At 45.0% G+C, this 20,800-nt stretch overlaps 1 protein-coding gene across 1 annotated transcript in view; it reads left to right on the top strand.

The window, feature by feature from the left end:
* The window catches only part of EXD3 (exonuclease 3'-5' domain containing 3), a 298,010-nt gene that overhangs the window by 120,949 nt on the left and 156,261 nt on the right, over positions 1-20,800 (top strand). Inside the window, 2 exon segments of the mRNA XM_050907868.1 lie at positions 1,092-1,130; positions 18,959-19,125. Of these exon segments, the coding sequence (XP_050763825.1) occupies positions 1,092-1,130; positions 18,959-19,125 (206 nt within the window).

Below are 20,800 nucleotides of genomic sequence, written 5' to 3'. Positions count from 1 at the left end.
CTGGCCAGTTACTTCCATTAAGGTACATTTGGCAGCTGTTTCTGGACACAGTCCCTTCTTCTGAGAGCTCTTTGGTGTTCTCTGTTTACCATTCTCAGCTGTGTATGAGGTCTGGTTAAATGGCTCCTTTATCTCACTAGTATTTAAATTACATGCTTGTATATCTCAAAGATGTTTTCTTTGAGGCTCTTACTCCCTGTTTGCTCTTGTAGCTTTTCATAAAAGTGGCACTAGTAATCATTGTTAACCTCTGCCAGAAGTGGGCGTGAGGCCCAGGCCTCGGTGGCTGATCAGTCTCATGCAGCCTGTGTTCTTGGCAGAGTGGAGAGCAGGTCCCATCCCGAGTTTCTCCGCAAGGTTGGCTCTGAACTACATTTGAATGGGGATATTAACTTATCAGTTTCCTTTCCCAGACCTCATGATTCCAAAGGATTTTTCATGACTTGGCTGTTGAGAAGAGTTTGTATTTTTATATTCTGAAGGCTCAGCCTTGCAGATGATCCCTGAGATCTCTTCCTTTACTGGAGCCTGTGGAGATGGCTCTCTGCTGGGCTAGCTGGGGAGGTGAACAGTCTATGGACATATTGCAAATCTGAGGTAAAGGCAACAGCAATGATCCATGCGTTCCACCAGACCGTGACCTGTTTCAGCTTTGCTCAGCAATGTCTCTGTCATGGCAAGAGTGCCATGTGAGCTTTGAGGCGTTCAGAAATGCTGCTGCACTTTGCAGAGTGTTGTTAAGGTGATTAGTTTTTTGCAAATGAGCCCAGGACCCAGCTCCAAGTAGTAATAAGAGTTCAGGCTACTGCTGGGTAGGGGCCTGCCATTGCCTGTGTACTTTGATTGCATGTGAATTTTTTTGTCTTATGTGCTGTAGTGTAACAGTTGTCTGAATTACTTCATCTAAGCTGTGGTTTTCTGCCATGCCCCGGCTGGTGACATATGAGAAGCAGAGGTTTCCCGTGTGCTCCAGAATGCATTCCTCAATCACAGTTGATGCCAGTGTGTAAGATGGTGTGTTAAATTTCAGTTTGCTGTATGTAGCATTCTCCCTTTTCTAAGACGGCTCAGAAGTAATTTTGTCTTTTCAGAAAGCCATGACTCAGGAGAATTGGACAGATCACGTTCAGGTGAGTATGGATTTCCCTCTCCCATTTCCTCAGGGTTATTTGCTTGGAGATTATTTTAAGAAGTTCAGACTATCCAGCTCTGGATGTTGTAGTCCTACTATTACAATTTTGCACTTTCTCATAACTTTGTAAGCATATAGCAAAATTGTACATGCAGGGAAGAGCAAGGAAGAAAATTCATATTTTAATTCCTGTTATGTCTTTAAAAATGCTCTGGTTTGGCTGGAGCATTGAGGTAAGTACATTCTTTTACTTTCATGCACTTATTTGTAAGTGAACACTACAAATATTTATGTTGATTAATTACAAGAAAGGGGAAAAGAGCGTTCTCTTCAGGCAGCTAACAAGGTGAGTAAATCGGGACAAATGTTAGATTCCCTTTGCATGCTCCACTGATCATTTTCAACAGGTTTATTAGGTGACTGTTAGATACTGTGACTTCTACGTCTTGTGCTGTAGGACACAAGTAGTTTTGATAACACAGGAAGAAGAGTAGCAGTATTTTTTTTTCTTGGTGTATAAACAGGAGAGTTCAGGCAACCATGTTTTGGCCTGATACTACAATAAATACATATGTGACAACGAAATATCAAGAAATTCCATGGTGACAAACCATTAGTGATTATTATGTGTCCATGATATCACTATGGAATTGCAACCTCATGGTGAGTGTTTGCTCCCTTTCTGTAACTCCTCTCAGTTTGAATTCTGCAGCCATTAAGGATTTCTGGCCATCGGCTAGAGTCTTCCTTTGAAAATCCATTTGAATGGTCAGTGTGGGCCTCTGAGCGGGAACAGGCCAGTCTGATGACTAATGATCTCCTGTATTTGAGATCTAGGTACTGTCTGTACACAGCAGCAAAATGACTGAATTTTAAACGTGAGATGTTTCTTCTCTCTTTCATGGGTCAGCAGGAAAAAGAACAATTCAAAAGGCATGGGAATGTGTTTTTTAAGACAGAGATCACTGATAAAATGCCAAGCAGCACTTCATGGCAACTGTTAAACGTACTGAGTGTTTTCAGTGGTGAATATTCAACTTCTATGTACAGTTTATCTTACCCATGCGGGAGGCCAGACTCTGTGAGGAAAGGAAGGGGTCTTGCCTCTTGATCTCAGTGATCTTACCCAGTGAAAGAACTTTGCAGGGTTCCCTTTGATTCTCGCAAACTTAAAAGCTAGCACAAGTGCTGGTGCCTTGCTGGATCAAGACCAGCAAAACCCAAGCAAGAAATGGGATTAGCCATGAAACTGTAGCAGACATCTTCGTCACAACTTCTGGATGTACTTTGGTGTATGCAGTGAGGGGGTTTCTGTTGGTGCTGTGGCGGATAGCGGGAAAAACCTCCCAGTTAACACACACAATTGCAGATCGTGTCAATCACTTGTGGAGACAGGAGGCTTGGCAATAGATGCTCTCTGAAAAGCGCCTGGTAAGGCAGCTCCCTAGAGAACTACACAGAGCTCACCTGCATGGTGGACTATGGCAGAAGGTCGTCTTTGCTTTCCCAAAGTATTCCAAACTTCGTATTTTCTGTGTGCTGCCAACCTATATATTTTTGACAACTACGTAATTATCACACGAGTAGTGCTTAAACTTGCCTGTTACCAGTCCTGACTCTTAGTGCTATCAGAGATTACTGTCTTTGGCATCACTTTAAAGCGATCAGAATCTGTACCTATGCATCTGGAGGAAACCGAAATAATCACATGTGCAGGAAGGCTTCTGCTTCACACTGCTGGCAGCACGGCTGCACTGAACAAAAGAAAAGTTACAAAGGAGGAATCTCTGAGCAAGTTTTGGTTTTCAGTGCAAAAACTAAGGTTGTCCGGGACTTTATTGCTTTTGAAAGATTGGGCTGTACATGAGGGAAAGGTTCAACTTTCCACTCAGAGTTTCACCTATGACCTGACATGTTTTGGTCAAAAAAATCCATTAGGCTCCTTGCGGAGCTGGAGAGAGTTGTGGTTTGTGTTGTATGTCCCATTCGTATGTTTAGTTCAGGCTCACAGACCATTTATATCTCCCAAGCTCTGCCTGGCGGTGCCGTATTAGAGGCACATTGTGCCGAGTGGGAAGCAGAGGATGGGATGCAGTGTGACCTCTGGGTCACCTGGGGGAATGGGAACCAAAACTCCCAAAAGCCTCCACAACAGCAAACTCTCAGTCAGAATTTTTGGATAATTTTTTCAATTTTAAGTCCAAAGCGGCTGAAAGTCTTCATGGCTTTGAAGCCCATTTTTGTTTAATTCTGTGCTGCAGCCATAACAAAAGACGTAAATTATGTAGATATCGAGAGCCCTGGTGAAAGTGGTGTCTCTCCTTTTCAGTGGTGCTGGCCACGTCACGTTCGGTATGGCGGGCGATAGACATTTCCGGGCCGGTATTTCTTTTTGTTCGCCCTGAGCAGTACAAGTACAGAATTTTCCTGTTCTTGCGCTGTGGGATGAATCGAAGGTGAGATCCTGACTGCTCCTACAAAAGGCAGAAACTCTGTAGTTAATTGTGAGGCCAACAGAACCTGTTTCCAGCCCTGTAGCAAACTGGTTTTGCCCCCTCCACGTGCCAGCGCCCCCGCTGCTGATCTGCTGTCCGGGCTGTGGCTGCGCAGGCAGGGATGGCAGCCGTAGGCAGGCAGAGGAGGCAGAGGGGAGAGCAAAGGGATCAAAACGTCTTCATACCCTAGGGAAACTGCCCTCATCACAACTGCACGTTGGCAAGCCTGGTTAGCCCAGGAGGAGAGCTACAGTTTGTATCATCTTCTCCAAGCAGAGATACCTGGAGGGCAGAGGGAGGGGAAGAGTACTCTTCTTGCACAGTGCCAGCTCCATTGCTATTCATTAGCTTGCCTAACTGATTCTGAGCTGCATGGAAACACACAGGAGAGTGCCTGTCTTCACAAGCAGAGGGGAAGGTGTGTAGGATATTGATGGTAGATAGGCAGGAAAAAAAGAGGCAGGGCATGAGCCAATTGTCTGCTTTGCTGTGTGCCCTTCTGCTTCCATTTTGCATGCTTCATATTTTTCATAGCCTTAATCAGCTGCATAAAGATGGTAGAATTGGGTAGAGCAACCGCAGAACAGCCGATACATGACACTGATCAGATGTGTTCAGGGAGGGTCGTCCTGCCGGCGGCTGCAGAGGGCACTTGGCCAGCAGCAAGACGGTCTTATTGAATGCTGATGTTTCCCTGGAAATTCTGCAGGATGAAATCACTTTGAGACTAAAAAGCATGGAATGCATTTTTCAATCATCTGCCAAGCTTTCAAAAAGTGAACACACTTAGAACAATACTATCTATGAGGAGCATAGTAGGGAAGCAACTCTGATTGCAAATGTCGCCTCTACCAGTGTTTTAGATGTCAGCTAGTATCTGAAATACTTGCATGAGGTTGGCAATATGGCATGGGACCTGCCGGGGAGCACTCCCTTCTCGGGTGGCAGCTGGAGCCCGAGGACGTCTCAGATAGCACCCGACACCTCTGTTTTGGCGACCTGAAATTCTCCTGGTTTAACAGAGGGCTTGGGAATAGGAGGGTCTGGTATTTTGCGCTGCTTTTGGTGTGCAGTGTTCTCACTGATGTTTTGGGGGTCATCTTGCAGTTGTGCCCTTCTAGACTCAGCTTGGTTGATTAGTGCCGAAGCACCCGTTTTGTGTGGAGTCACCCACACCGCTTCAGGTCTGGTCTGTTCCACGTGGGAGCTGTGCCCGTCTATGCGAGCAGAGAGCTGCCTGGGAAACTCTGAGGCCCTGATGCCACCCACAGGAGACAAGCTCAGCTTGACGAGGAAAGGCTGGGGTAGTTGTGCAGGGGGAATGGGAGAATATTATGGGTATTTCTGAACAGTTAGAGCCCAGAAGGCACACACTTGCTCAATGATTCTAACGTCCAGAGTATTTTTGCAGGGAATAGTTTGACTGCAGCAGAGCTAGCCAGTTGGTACACTTTAAAATGTTATCTCAGGGTACTTTGGTCCAAGAAGTATACGTGTGTTTGTTTGGACTTCCTGCTGTGAAATTCCATCTCCCATGGAGCAGAACAGGGTGACGGTGCACAGCAACACGGCTCTTCGTTTGGGGCAATAACTAGAATCAGTGTTGAGCAGGGTTAAAACCAATTCGCTTCCTTAGGACTGTCAGTGTTATAATCACCTCTTTTGCAAGGTGTCTGGGACAGTGAAGTGGTAGAAATGGTACTTCCACTTTTTCTGACCTTGAGCCAAAGGGCCTTTTGCTGCTAAAGCAAAAAGCTTTCTGTTGCTAGTGTTTGCACAGAGGAGACTGTCCCTTAGTTTCTCAAATGTGAAAATCTTAAACCCGTCCAAAACTAATGCTCAGAAAAAGCGCTGCTGTTTGAAAAGGTGTTTCTTGTTCTTTGGGCACTCATCGTGAGCTGTGGCTCGTCAGCCAGCCCGTTTGCCAGCTAACGGTTGGAACCACTCTGTCCTTCATTTTGGCACGTGTGACTTGAGAGAAGGGTACGGGAATACAACACCTAGAAAAGTGGCCCTTGTTTTTTTCAGGCCCCTGTTTTGCAGCTATTCAGTCTGCTCTGGTCTTGCATGAGAATGAAGGAGATGAACCCTGGAGCCAGCTGTTCACCCTGTTCAGCGCTGGGAGAGGCTGCAGCTAATCTCCTCTCCTTCTCCAGCTGTGACAATGAGATAACTTATTTATTTTAAAATTTCTGACCATGAAAATCAAACACTGTGCCAGCTCGTTCTCTGGGTGAGCAGGGGTGAGATGCTAGTAATTCATAGCAAATGTATAACTCTAGTTCCACTAAAGTTCTAGGGTTGTTATGCTACTTTACAGATACTATTCAGATAATATTCAGAAATCTGCCCAAACAGAAGGCATAAAGGTAAAGCGCCCTCCTTTGTGTAATACATTTGAAAAACTTTGACAATTCCTGGTCCTTAATAGGCATAAATTATCTTACACTACAGCAAGGAGTTGATATAATCTTATTTATTTAACCAATTAATTTCTAAATGGCAAACATCCTGAATGACTGATACCAAGATCCTAATGCGCTCTTCCTGTAGAGGACCATTTTGACCTCAATTAAAATGTAACTACCTCTGGAATAAAATGTAATAGCTGTTATGCTCAAGGAGGTCATTTTTAAGGGGAATTTAAAGGGCAGAATGCAATTATTTTTTTAACATTTTTGTGGCCAGAACACCTGGCCAGTAATCCTGCTCTGGGGAATCTTTAATAAGGACAAGAGGTCAAAAAGGCCACTTTGCAAATATCCACATCTAGTGTTCTTCCCTAGGACTCCTGAGTTTAGGCAAACTTTTAAATTGACTCAAGATTGTTTTGAGTACAGCAATATCCCTATAGTGTAAGGAACTTAATATCGGTAGGGAATTAAGCAATCTGTGCAATGCAAACAGGAATGATATTCAGGAGGTGATTAATAAACGACATGTCTTTCGGTATAAGTCTGCATGTCAAATTATCTTTCGCTCTGTGTTTGAGTGAACTGTTTATTCAGGGATATAATGGATTTCATCACTCAGATGTTGAATCTAGACTGGCTGTTTTCCTGGAAGGTAGAAACGAAAACTAGTTTAACCAGCCGTTGTGTGGAGTCCCTTGCTAGTATTTATGGCCTCTTTTTTAGCAGGAAATTAGAACCAGTGGGTGATTGTTTTTTGTTCCTTCTGGTCTTAAAAGTCTCAAGGAGGAATCATCTGCTGAAATAAATTTTCGTGGTTCTACTAGTGTTGCTGCAACAGGGTGCTTGAGCTGAGGAGCTGTCCCACTTGAGCCCGGGTAGCTCTGAGTATGGGTGTGTATATAAATATGCAGGAGCTACTCCTTGTCTCTATTTTGCCTGCAGTTTGCCTGTTAAGCTGCCTGCAAAAGAATTGCATTTATCTTTCCACAACTTTAAGCAGCTTCCTAACAGCTGCCGTTTAAAAAAGAGATTTTTTTTTTTATTTTTCTTTTCCATTTCCCTTTTGCAAAATAGATGGTATTTAGACCTGGACCAGTGACAGGTTTAAGATCTGGTATCTGTCTTGTGAAGCCAGGACTGAGGGAATTGCTTTCTATCAGTTGAGAACTGACAGTCTTTCTTCCCCCAGTGTCCACTTGTTGCTCCCATTGCTCCTTTCATTCCTCTTCCTGCGTTTTGTCCCCTGTTCAGGGACTGACCAGAAACTCGGCAGTGGTGGGAGTGTTTTGGCAATCCCTCTGCTTTTGCCCCATGCCTTTTTCTTTAGATTTGCTATTCTTGTTGGAGGTCTCTGGGGAGAACGTATAGCCACAGTGTGATGTAAAAGTATATTGTACCTAAGGGAATATTAAACCATGGAAAAACTGGACAATAAAAGTAGCAGGCAAAGTATAGATTTCCTTCTATTTTTCAGATCAGTTTGTAAACGGTGTCATGTTTATTGATAGCTGAAATAACATCAGAGTTGCAAAGCAAAAGGACTTACTGATAGGGCTGATGCAGAAAACAGGCACATCTGTGACTCTCAGGAAAAGCATAACGTAATCCTTCAGTTACGTTCTGCTTTCTGGATAAAGAGCAGTAAAATATGCGTCTGCACTAATGAAGTTAGCACTGTTGGTCTAAAAGAAATGGGAACTTCTCATTTAACAAACCCACAGCTGTTGTGGGAGAAATACATGGGAAAAGCCAAACATGCCGTGTGTTCCATGCCTTACTATCTATAGAAAAGTCTATCAAAGGATGATATATACAGTTAAATGTAAATACCTCCACGTACCTCCTGCATGGCTTAGAGAGGATTATTTTCTGCAAGACGTGGAGGGCTGGTGTGCCTAATGATAATTATGGTAGTTTTATTTATAACAAATCCAGCCATTTCTAGATAAATAAATTATGGTTAAGCACAAACATACTAATGAATTCTGGTGGAGTTTTACAGTAGGTACAAAGAAGCTAAGAAAAACTGCTATTGTTTTCCCTACTATCTACCAAATTGTCAAAAATGTCAAAAACATTTTAAAAAATCAGCCAAAAATTTCTCTGGAGTGATGGAAGATGTGTTTGCTCAATAACTTCGGAAAATCAGCTCACGTCTACTTAAGTGTGGATCCACTGGGCCAAGCTCTGGGCGTTCAGCAGAAGCTTATGGGAGCTGGGTGTCTGTCTTCTGCTTCAGTGAGGTATTGGCAAGTAATTCCTTTGAAAGCTCAGGACCTCAGTTTTAAAAGTTCTGGCCAAACAGCCTTTCTGTGCACACATGTTAAGTACTGGAGAGTGAAGAAAGGAAACTGGAGAGAACACACTGGGGGAAAAAAAAAAATCTCCTTTAAATTGTTTTGGTATGTTAGAGATGCTTTCTGACCTTAAACCCCCTGCAAGCAGACAGGGCTAGCTTGCTGCTAAGCAGTATAATTACATTTCTGTCACTAGCATGCATTCATTCGAAAGCACAACTTCATCAGAAAGAGATTTGGTATGGTATAAAAAAGAGGCTAATTGGCTTATGGCTGTAGGTTGCGAGGTCAGTATTAGATTAAAGAGTTAAGAGCATCAGCAAGCTGTTAGACTGAACTGATGTGCCCTGGTGGGATGTTTAATTCAGCCAAATGGGAGAAGCATCTTAGGAGCAGGAAACAATATAGGAAGCACTATGATCCAAAACCTTATAGGAACATATGGAACTTACAAGGCCCTTAAAAGCTACATCAGGAGTCTAATATAGTAATTTCCAGGATACCTGTTAGTGACTCCAAACTGCATCAGCTATAGGATTGTATACCACAAAGTAAAAATGGGGACAGTCTCACTTAAAACAAACAAATCCTCGTGTTCCTTTTGCTCCAAGACAAAGGGAACCCTATCAAAAGCACTGACGTTGGCGTGTCCAGCAGAAGTAGGGAAAGGCAAAGAGGGTGGGACACGGAGCTTGCCTGCTTCCTCTGTTAGCACAGAAGGAGAGGATGGATTCACTGCTTTCCTAAAAGTGGGAGGCAAATCGGTCGTCAGCAGGGCTCTGCACATATTCTGTTTGCAAGTGGGAGACAACTCTTACTTGCAGCTCTGTGGCACGAGACAACACGATACTCTTGCCCTGTGGTAGTTTCTGTGTGCTTGGGGATGTGCAGATGTAGGGGGCTACGTTTGCCCAGTTTTACTGAAGTCTTAAGCCTTGTACGTATTCACACACATGCACAGATCCACCCTTATGTTCTTATCCAGCCAGCAGTAAAACTATCTGGTCATTGAATGATCATCCCAGATTATTTAAAAACCCCGTAATTGATCAGTACCTGTCTGAGTGCTTCCACAGATAGATATTGGATTCTAAAGGCCTGTGCAAATCAGGGGCCTTGCACAAAGATGGTCGGGCTATTTGCAATTGATAGTTTGGCTGTATTATACTTTTAGGCGAGATTATTTCACCAGTTCCCTGCCAAGAAAAGAACCACATAAACAGAGGATTGTTTAGAAACAAAAAAAGTTCCTCTTGACGGAGAAGTCATGTAAATGGGAAGAAACAGGAAACTAATCTTCCCTTGTTCGCTCTGAAAGAATGCATATCTCTGAGGAATGTTGTAATTATGGATTTAGGAAATCAGTCCAATTTGCCAGGGTGTGAATTTCAGAGTTCATTCAGTCAACCCTCTCAAGCATTTCTCCTTCAGAACAAAAAACACCAGGAGTTTAAATGTACCAAAAGAGATTAAGGGAAATAAAAATCTACTGCCAAGCTTTGCTTTTGGTAAAGATCCTGCAAAGATACTTATTATTGCTTTGGCTATGAGCCAGATGAGGTTTGTGCATGGTAAAATAGAAATAAGTGGTAACTCATGTTTTTCCTGTGGGCATCTATTTTTCATAGACTAATGATGGAAAGAGTTAGTGCTCCTGAGTAAGTATTTCCATCGTCAAGATTTTTGCTTATTCACTTTGAAGACTTTAGTAACTAGAAAAATGTCCCCTGCTGGGAATGCCATATTAGCATGTTCTTAGAGAGAAAAGAACCTAAACGCAAGGTCCTAACTATTCTGAGGCAAGCCTGGGCTGGAACAGATCCATAAGCAGAATGGAGCCGGGGAGAGCGCTAGGTGTGAATACAAGGCACAGCGTGGCTCGGGAAGATGAATGAAATAGCCCACGGTGAGCATCGCTGAGGAGTTCCAGCGTGGCCTGGAGAAGGGCTTTCAAAGGCAGGTCATGAGCTCTCACAAACCTGCTTAGAAATGAAGCAGCAACAGCAGCGGAGAAGAGACCTAAGAAGTCTGATGTCAGTGAAGCTCAAGGCTGGGTTAAAAAGAAAGCAAAGAAATTAGCTTGCTGCTTCTGTTCTTTGGCAATGAACACAGGAGATTTTAAGTTAATTCCACTTCAGAGCTTACAGGCCTTTTAATTAAGGTAGTGATACAGGTGAGAACCTGGAGCTCTTTGATGACCAATCTTTCATGCAGCTATTTCCACAAGAAAAGTGCAGATCTGAGGGGAATTGCCGTACATCAGGAAGAAGTGCCGGCAGAGTAACGATGCATCCTGCTATAGGAGGACCTCTATAGAAAGCTGTTAAAATAATCCAGAGCCAGGACCAAGTAACAGGAGATTCCTGCTTTGTTGCTCGGCCTCATAACTTGGAATTTGACCTGAGCAGGGAGAATGGAGTAGGGAGAGAACAAGAAAGAGGTTTCTGAGGCTCTTCCTCCATCTGCAGATCCTTCCTCCTGGAAAGTCTGCAGCAGCCGTGTAGAGCTGACGCAGGCTGGACCCGAGCAGTAAATCCTCCCACCCCGCTGGGGAGTAAGTGTGCTGGAATTCCACGTCTTTTTGGAAAGGAAGATGGAGCTGATGAATTCTCATTATGTATGTGACTGGGTATGGGAACATTTAATTGAGTGATTGGTTGGGTTAATTGGTATACTGGTTTAGCTCGTTAGGGTTAATATTAGGGCTTTCCAAAACAAATGGGAAGGCGTCATGGTGGCTTCAGCTCATGTACATCCTGACAGACTGATGAAGTGTAATCCTGCGAGTTCATTTAACAGCAGCAGTGGAGACACAGCGACAGTGGTTTCGTTCCTGCAGGCTCTTCCTCTTTACACATCTGCAGCTCTCGCAGTCCCGGAGTGAAGTAGCACTTTAGTTCTCTGTTCCTGTCCCCGCAATGGTGTCAAGCTCTGGCAGCGTGCGGCTGTTCCTGCGGTCCCTTGCTGTGCTTTTGTAGCTGGAGTGGAGTTCCTGCAGACTGATCTTGTAGTACGAGTGGATATCATACACTTCTGCTAAGTTGGATTTTGGAATAATCACGTTTGATAGTAATCCTTCAGGCAGCCTCATAGCTTAGCAGAAAGTCGTATTTTCCTTGTGCGGGCTTCCATGCTTCAAGATACAAACTAAAATACAGTTATGTAATGGTGACTTTTGTAGAAGGCTTATGAAAGTGCTTGGCAATTGTATAAACCTTCTTAGGCTTGAGAGACCAGAGAAATGATGTTGGGTCATATGAGGACCAGGCTCAGTGAACCTCAGTAGCAGTGCAGGTCACCTAATGTGCAGTATATGATGGGAGCCCTCACTTTCTTAAACTGGAGAGCACAATTTGCCATTTGCCACAGTGACACTTTGATTGTGCGTGTGTGCCATAATGACAAAAGGTGGATAGATAAATGCTACTTCAAAATACACTGGGAAGATAAGGGTTGCCAGTTTGTCTTCAGCGCACTGTGTCATTGGACTTAGACAAAGCATCTACTGTGATGAGTAACATACTACTTTGTGCTCTGAAAGAGTTTGGCCAATTTCCCCATCCTCATTCATCTTCAGTCTTGCCAAGTGCTGGAATGCTCCCAGAAAATATCTCTAGGCTGCCATCGTGAGACCAAGAGGTGTGAGAAATCTGGAAGCATATCAAAACTGTGTGGCTTATGTATTCAGAACAAGTCCTTGGTCCTTTGCTGATCCCTGGGATGAATAATATTCAGCAACTCTGGGGCCAGGGTTAGGTTAGAATTCAGAAGATGCCTCTGCAGCGATTGTGAGAAAGGGAGTTCAGGGAGAAGCACAGACCCTCAGGACAGACTTCACACTGAAGTGAAGGAAAAAGAAATTATATCTTAAAAAGCAAGTAGGGTAAAGTTACCTTAGTCTATTTGTTAAGGAATTGTATTTTTGTTTTTTATGGATGGCATGCAATTACTTCTCTGTCCAAATAAAGGTTATTTTAATAAGGTTAGCCTGACTCATGTAGACATACATGTATGACATTCCCTGAACAAGTAGTAGAGGGGAGAACAAGTATTGCAGGTGAATGCACCCTGATTTTGTGTATCGGCATACCTGGAGTTGTTGTGGGATGTAGTTGAGGAAAATTAGTTAATTATGGGTTAAAATAAGAGGAAAAGTTCTGATCTTCCCCTGGGAAAGTCCCCAAAGTGTCAGGCTACACCTACACTGCTAAACAAGACCATGAACTGATCTGTGACCCTGAAGACAAGTGGCACCGGCTGACTCTACCAACACGGCCTCAGGCTGCTTCCCTCCTGGGAGATTTGTCTGAAATCACAGTGCCAGGAGCGGAGGGACGGGATCCCTTCGCTAATGCTGTTCTGCAAGCGCAGCAGCGGTGGCTAATCAGACAGTAAAAGCCGATTTTTCAGGACAGCATTTAAGTGGCTGCATTTGTATGCTGGTGGGTAATGTGACTCAGTGTCAGTGCTGAGCTTCACCATCTTACAGATGTATCGTGGTGCCCTCTTTACTAAATCCTCCCGTGTCCTGAAGCATCTGGGGGATTGCATGCCTGACGGTTCTCTTGGGCAGTTGGGAGCAATGTTGTTGTAGAGTGTTACACCTTCTCCGTTAAACCTCACTTTCTGTCTGGGCTTGTGCCTTCTCCAGCCAAGAAACATTGATATCCTTGTTCTGGTCAGCTACTGAGGTGAAATCTAGTAATGATCCTCTCAGATTCACTGAAGGAAAATGTTGGGCGCAGAGCCTTTCATCTCTGAAGTAGGAAGTGTCATGTGCCCTGTGAAGTGGAGCCATTGCCAGCAGACAGTTTATCTGTTACAGGAGTTGGGTGAAGGTTGTATGAAGGATGTCCGATGCTGTGTTTAAAAAAAGTCTCAACCTCTTGCTTAATATTTTTTGAAAATACTCTCTCTTCAGATCTGACTTTGAAAGCAGAGTTTGTTCTTTGCCTCTGCTGTATACCTTCTCTCATCTGTGGCAGTATGAGCAGATTTTGGAGACATGATGACTTCATCTGGCGAAGATGAATGACTTCCCTCAAGGGCTGCCTGACAGAAATTTGGGAGGAATCCCAATGCAGGAAATGTATTTGGATCTCTGTGTAGTATTGTTGAATATGATCAGGACCATCCCGTATTCTGGGTAGATGAGATCTTGGGTGTTCTTTGCCCGGGAGGTGCTTGGAACTTGAAAGCAGCAGTCGCTGCAAGAAGCCACCTGTCTGTGTGGAGACGAGTCTAGGTGCTGGGGAATGCACAGCAGTGCTAATCACAGAATCAGAGGCTAATTTCAGTTTGAAGGAGCCTGTGGAAGTCTGTTCTCTGCCCTCCTGCTCAAAGCAGGGCCAACTTAGTTAGACAAGGTGTTGCAGGGCCCTGCCTGGTTCCACAGGCCCTCTGGACCCGTTGCAGTGTTTAGCCACTCTCACTGTCACCTTTTTTTTCCTTTAGGCCTGGCTGGAATTTCTGGAAGGATCTGACTCCATCTTCTCTACAATCCCCCATGATAAAATTGAAGAGAGCGATTATATTCCTCCATATCCCCCAACGTAGCCTTCCCTAGGCTGGACAAGCCCTGCTCCCTCAGCCTCTCTGTCTACATCCAGTGCTCCAACCCACTAACCATCTCAGTGGCTCTTTACTGAGCTCCTTCCTATTTTTCAGCATCTCTTTTACACTGGGGTGCCAAAACTAGGCACCGTGTCCAGGTGTGGTCTCACAAGTGCAGAGCAGAGGGGAGTGATCACTTCCCTCAACCCGCTGGCTGAAACGCAGCTGGCTGTGCATTCAGCCGCTGAATTTTAACAGATGAGCTGTAAGTTTTTTTTCTTCTGGCTGCCATTTGGTAGTGGTATCTGGACTTCTGAACAAGAAATTGCATTGGCAAGATTGCATGAGCTGCAGAGATAAAAATGGAGCCAGATGCGTCTCGTCACACCATATTGTCCTAGCTACTCATCACAAGCTAGCAGCTTCATTCAGGTTGCCCAGGAACAATAAGCTCCTTGTGAGGAGCCCCAATACAGCGGCAAGCTGGCTTTAAGAGTTGCCTTTGCCTTGATCCGTTCAAGTGATACCATAAGTTAGACTCCTCTGAATTGCCTTCCGGAAGAGCTGATTGCATGGGGAGACTGGGAAGCTGAGTCTCCTGATGCACAAAGCTGAAGCTAGGTAGTGTGAACATGCCCCAGGGAGCCACATTGCCAAAGCTTTGTTGAAAGAGAGAAGAAAGACCACTTCCCCGCCATTGATGTGGTAATGGCCTCCAGAACACTGAAGTGTGGCTCTGTCAATGACGCACTGATTGCTATCTGAAAGTCAGTCTTCTGGGACATGAATGGAGGCTATTTTGTTCTTCTTCAGTTCATAAATTAGTGCATCTGAGTAGCCAGTGCCTGTGAGCGAGAGAACAGCTCAAGTGGTGAGAAAGTGCGGCTTTCTCATGCTTCTGTCTTTGTGCGTTGGCCATGGGTGAGTGGCCTGCTGCTTTCACAAGAAACCCTGTTCAGAAGTGAGTGTGGGTAAAGTTGGCATCTCTTATCCAAGTGCCATCTATGTAGGATATCCAGAAGTCAGGATCCCCCTTCTCTCACGGAACAGACTGTGACCCCGGTCTGAGCTGGCGCTGAGGGTCCCAGCTCCAATCTCGTGCATAAAGGACTTCCCTTCAATGACATACTGATGGTGACATACTACTGCAGCATCTCTCCATAAAGTACAAATGACGCTGACTTCAAAACAGAAATCTCAAGCACAAATAAAGTAACAATGGAACTAACACAGTAGGATGTTCCAGGGAATCTTTAAACAAAGGTGTGTGCACAGTACCTGCAGCACCGCAGTGAATTTAGAATTGCTGTTGGTGTCCTCCACTGCTTACAGTGGTTTGTTTCAAAGTCCAGGTTTCTTTTTCCCCTTTTAAAGTTGCTGGCTGTAAAATATTCTACTTGACATTTTCTCTACACTAACAGGATTTTTTTTTGTTGATTCTGGAAGCACTTGAGAACAGGGGAAATTGGCCAAGACATTCAAAAGTTAAATTAAAATCTGACTCTACAAATAGCCAGTGTCACTGATGTGAATAACTTCACTCTCCGGTAAAAGATATTGAGGGAAAGCAGAGAATTGTATCGGACAGAAATACAACTTGACACATACAGATAAAAGTAATCTAGCATTGGCTAGGGTGACTTCCAAAGAAGATATTGGATATTTGGATCCAAAATTATTGATAGCAACGGAGGAATTGCTGATGCTATGGGTTAAGATCAGGACATTCCTAAGCTTGCTCTGCACTGGTTGTTGTGAGCTTCGTAAAGCATTCGGCTGGTTAAGAACAGGATTTACGGGTAGGTAATCTGCAGCAGTCATTTTGGAAAGCTTTAATCATGGGTTATTGTTGGTGTCAGGAGTTTTTGTGTGCGCCTATGGATTAAAGAACGTATGATATGTCTAGAATTCAGAGAGGGATGTAAACAAGCCTCGTGGTATATATAATCTTTTCCTGCTTGGAGGTGTCACTGATGTTGATCAGAACAACTGTGCCAGTTTCCTCTTGAAAAGTGTTCATTTAGTGAAAACAAAATACATGAAATGTCATCCCTAGTGAAACATTTGTCTCTGCATCTGTGCCCACATCTTCTGGGGCCAAAGTTTCCACATTCTTGCTTCTTGCAAAGCTGTTGCGGTGGAAGCCTTTCCCCTTTATAGCAATGTTGGGTTTTTTCAGTAAAAAACAAACAAAGCTATTTTCTGTTTCAGAAAGCAAGATCTAATATCTCTGGAGAGATTAACCTTCTTTCCAGCGTTGTTTTTGTGGTTGAAAGAATAAATCTGTTATCATTAAAATAAAAAAAAATATCTGCACCTCATTATTTCCAGAAATAAAGCTGACAATGAGATTTATTAAGAATTGACTCTGGGTGAACTGAAGAGAGATCCAACCCCAAAGACTTTGTGTTCTAGAAAAAAGGCAGAAAGACAATAGGATGGACACAGGGGAAGCTAGAAGAGGGAATTGCTCTGTGATGTTAATAAGAAAATATGTTCTTTTTGGGAAGGACTCTGACAAGTGGCTTGGCAAACGCGGCAGGAGGAGTTATTCAAACCTCCTTCACATGTTAGGTGCTTGGCTGAGCTCAGTTGCATGAGGCAGAGATGTGAGAGTTGCACAAAGTGTCAGGTCTGGCATGGCCGGGAGGAAAGATTCAGGAGGAAATGTAGAGGGCAAGAAGCATTAACATGATAGCTTATCCTTTCCTGCTCTGCCCCTTCCCTCGGTTCCCTCTCCTGCTTCTTTCCCGTAACTGAGCCCCTGGTTAGCTGCTGGACCCCCGTCCTGCTGACGCTGGCTCCTTGTTGTGCCACCAGCCTCTTAGGAGCAGCAGTAAAAATATTCCTCCACACATCCGTGAGAAGAAATGTGGTTTGGCATTTGGCAAAGTCACAGGGGTGCAGACTTAGTGCTGAGGCAGCAGTTTTTATGGGCAGGCTGGCTTCTCGTGTGCGCTACCTGAGATGCCAAATTTCTCTGTGGCTTTTCTTCCAAGCCTCTACCCCCTCCTGCACCTCTATGGGGTGGGTCATTCTTTTTTTCTTTTTTTGCTTTCTTTTTTCCTTCCCTTTTACCTTGGGGCCATCAACAGGTTTGTTTCCTGATCTCTGTGCAGGGTGTCTGCTTTGAAGACAACTTCTCACCTTTTAGTTACTGAAAGAATGTCAGGAATGAGGCCCCATGGCCCAGCCTACCACCCAGCCGGGCTGTGTTTGTACATGCAGTGGAGAAAGAGCAAGGTGCCTGCGGTCCCTGGGAGCAGACTCTGACCCGGCAAGTGCTGCTTGGTGGGCAGCGGGAGAGATGGCAGTGGCATGTGCGGAGGGTGGGGATGGACTTCAAGCGCGCATCTGAGCATTTCACTACACTGAAAAATACTTGTTGGTAGTGCCAGCAGCAATATAGCCATATAGCTACAGATCCTGATCCGCCAGGTAGAGTTTCAACTTGTTTTATCTATTAAGTTTTCTTGACAATATTAACTTCTAAGGCAGATCCATGAGTAAATCAGTCTGGCAGAGGAGTGAGTTGCTGATCCGGCTGCAGTGGCTCTGGGATATTTGCAAGCGCAGGTGGGTTGGCTGGGCAGGAGGAGAGGGTTATTCCCACCCCCACGTAGCTGTCGTGACTGCCGGTGTCACTGTGTTCGTATTTCCTCTTACTACTGCATCCGCCAAGAGGGTGAACAAGACAAAAGAGCTTTGGTGAATCCAGCTGTCGCAGTGGAGACTGTTACGGGCCCTGTTTGTCTGCCCTGCCCCTTGCCAATAGCTGCTCCCTCATGCCAGGGTGGGCGGCGTGCCATGCTCCAGCCACTCTGGCTCACAGCTGGGGATTTGGGCTTAAACCACAGGCAGCCGTGAGTTCGTGCTTGTGCCCCCAGGCTCTGCAGTGTGCCGAGGCACGGGCGCACGTTCGCGTCTGCCAGAAAACAGCTGGGAACGAGGAATGTCCTAAACTGCCCTCCCTGTTTGCAGGTGCATGTAACGCAGGCTCCTGCAGCGACACTTGAGATCGTGGTGTTTGTCCGTATGCTGAAGCAATAATCCAGTAGTCACGTCCACAGAGCCTTGAATAGACACAAAGGGAGGAATTTCTTGCACCCAACCCTAGTTCTTCACAGCTGGAGCAACTGCTCCGGGTTCCTCTTATGATCAGTGGGGATAAAGTTGGACTTTCAGAGCACATTTCGTACAGCCTGTTTCCGATGCAGGGTGACACCACGCACATCCTGGACCCCATCCGCGGTGCTGGCGGGCCCGTGCTGGTTGCACAGGATGTCTGTCTGCACAGTGTGCTGTTGCGTGTTGCTGGAGGAGGGACCGGGTGCCCCTCTTTTCACAGTGGTGCGTGCAGATGGGCTGATGAGCAAGCCTTTTCCTCACTGTGAGCACCAAAATCTGTCGCTCAGGAAAGCTTTGCTGATGTGTCCTACCTGTAACCCATGTGTGACTGGCAGTCCTAATTACCCGTGCAAATACTCCCAAGGCTGGAGGAGACCCCATGCTACTGTCTTACCTGGAGAGAGACTAAACCATGCTGTTGCCTCTCCCAGGACATCAAGTCACAGCATCACTTCAGGGCTATGTAGAGCCGCAAAATGGGACTAAAATAGTCCAAACTCTTACCCCTTCCATAATTACCTGCCTAACGAGCCAAAAGACCTTTACTGTCTGGTCAGTCACTGGTTCTGAGTTTGCTTAGTATAATCAGTATCTGAGCAAGTAATATGCTAGGCATCAGTCAGGCTAAATGGTATTGTTTTACCCTTTTTCTCTGTGCTACACCTGCAAAGTAGTATTCCCTGAGCAAATAGGCATGCTGTTAAGGGGACCCAAGTACCCTGATGAGCTCTCAGTTGAAGTATCTGCTCTTCATCTCTTGGCAGAGAAGTGCAGCACTCACTGCGTTTGAACAAAATCCCTCCTGCAGTGGCGGGGTTCTTGCTCCTTTTTGCACTTGTCCAGGACCCTCTGGAGGATGCTGTCTCCTGAGAGCGGGGAGAAACACCCATGGTGGAAATTGCACTGACAGTCTTCCTTCACCCTTGATTCCCCTTTCAGAGCACAGTTGGAGAGAATCGATGGCTTCAAGGGCACCTGATACAGTTGCTGATCAGTTACTGTGATTTGAACACAGCAGCAAGATGGGCACAACACTACAATTTGCCCAAGGAGATGCTACCTTATGGAGTGGCTGATGAGCTTCAAAAGCTTCAGATCCAAGAGAGGTAAATACTCTGTTTCGTGCTTTTTCAATGTAGATTACTTATCATACAAGGACTACATATTTGCTTGAAATAATCTGCCATAATGCTTCCTTGGGGAGATAATTTTGCAAAAACTTCCGCCATTTACACAGATCACATCTTGGCCATGTACATGCTGCATTTGCTTTTCGTAAGCCTGGAAATGTCTGTGAAAGGTACATTTTAAACTCACTGCTGAGTACTTAGAAGCTGTATGAGATTGCTTCATGCTGCAGAGGGGTCTTCAGACTCCCTCTGCCAGATCAACAGCGCAAATGAAATGATGTGGGTAGGCTCTGAATGTGCGTCTATTTTACTGAGTTGATTACACATCTGTCAAAGTTTTCTATATACTCTGCGTCCCCCACTGTACTGTAATCTGGTTTAATGCCTTTTAGGAGACTTATGACCAAAAAAATAATTTTAAAGGTCCTTAAATTTTTCTAATTGTATTTATTTTCTTCGTCCTCTGACAGCTCATATGCCATTTTTCTTCCCAGTCTGTGATTTTTGCCTCACCCAAAGCTTTCAGAACTAATGGGAATTTTTGACATTTGGGGTCAGATCCCAGAAGAGTTGCATTAATTGAATTTGGGATAAAACCAGACTCTCCAGCACAAATTTACTAAGTGAGCTTAAGAAGCCTTCAGCCCCCGATTAGTCTCTGTCCCCTTTTCTTCCTCTAATGCAATCCCAGTAACACAGTGCTGTGGTTCCTCTCCTGCTTTGGGACCCCGGTGTTGTATGCAGCAGCTTAGCCTGCAGTGGCCGCAGTTCCTCCCCTGACAGGAGCTTCGTCCTGTTGCATGACCTGAAACAAGAGTACAAAGGCAGAGTTACAAAAAAAAGAACTGAAAAATCCTTATATTAAGAAGGGTTCTTACAACTCCTTGATTTCAAGTGCACAGAACTGTGCAAACAGCCCCAGTCAAGGATCTCTGTGAACCTGCTGGTCTAGGAGGAGCAGAGGGGAAGGGTGGACGGAAGAGGGTGGCCAGGTTCCATGCTGTGTGTAGACAAAGCTGTGTGAAGTTGAAAAGAGGCTCAAAATTTACGAAGGCACATATAGCCACCTAAACTGTTAGGAGCTGTCTGATCCCCACAGCAAGCTAGATCTGGAGGAGTACCAGGGCTTTGTAGCTCTAGTTCTGGATATTCTGTGCTGTGTCTCTTCAAGAAAATGGCCCAAGATCATCCTCTTCATGCAACAATATCCCAGGCAGTTGCCCAGCTATGCTGTATGGAGGAAGAAAGGCTGTATTTGAAAAAATGACTCAATGTAAATGATTTGCTGAGCCCCAGTAATTCACTTTTATACTCACGTGAGTGATGGTGTATCTGCCATGCTTCAGTGACTCTTTCTGCGAGATGTTTAAGCAAGTTACTCCGACATAGCCATGTTTGGCACCCTTTTTTAAACCTTTTTTTTCCTGCAGAAAGGCCTGCACATATGCAGGCTACTGCAAGTCTTGAGGAACTGCAGAGCTTGCAGATGATACTGCATGAGGGTCCTGTTAGGATCTCACCCAGGACTGCACAGGAGATCTGGAACCTCGGGCTGGATGAGGTCTGGCTGGTAGTCCCACCAACACGCAGCCCGGTAGCCTCTGTTGCCCACGTGAGTTCATGAGCTGAACTCCTGCAAGGCTGCAGGCTA

The sequence above is a fragment of the Gymnogyps californianus genome, chromosome 18 (assembly GCF_018139145.2).
Source record: "Gymnogyps californianus isolate 813 chromosome 18, ASM1813914v2, whole genome shotgun sequence".
Classification (NCBI taxonomy): domain Eukaryota; kingdom Metazoa; phylum Chordata; class Aves; order Accipitriformes; family Cathartidae; genus Gymnogyps; species Gymnogyps californianus.
The sequence above is the reverse complement of the archived record's forward strand: the minus strand, read 5'-3'. Positions and strand labels throughout refer to the sequence as shown.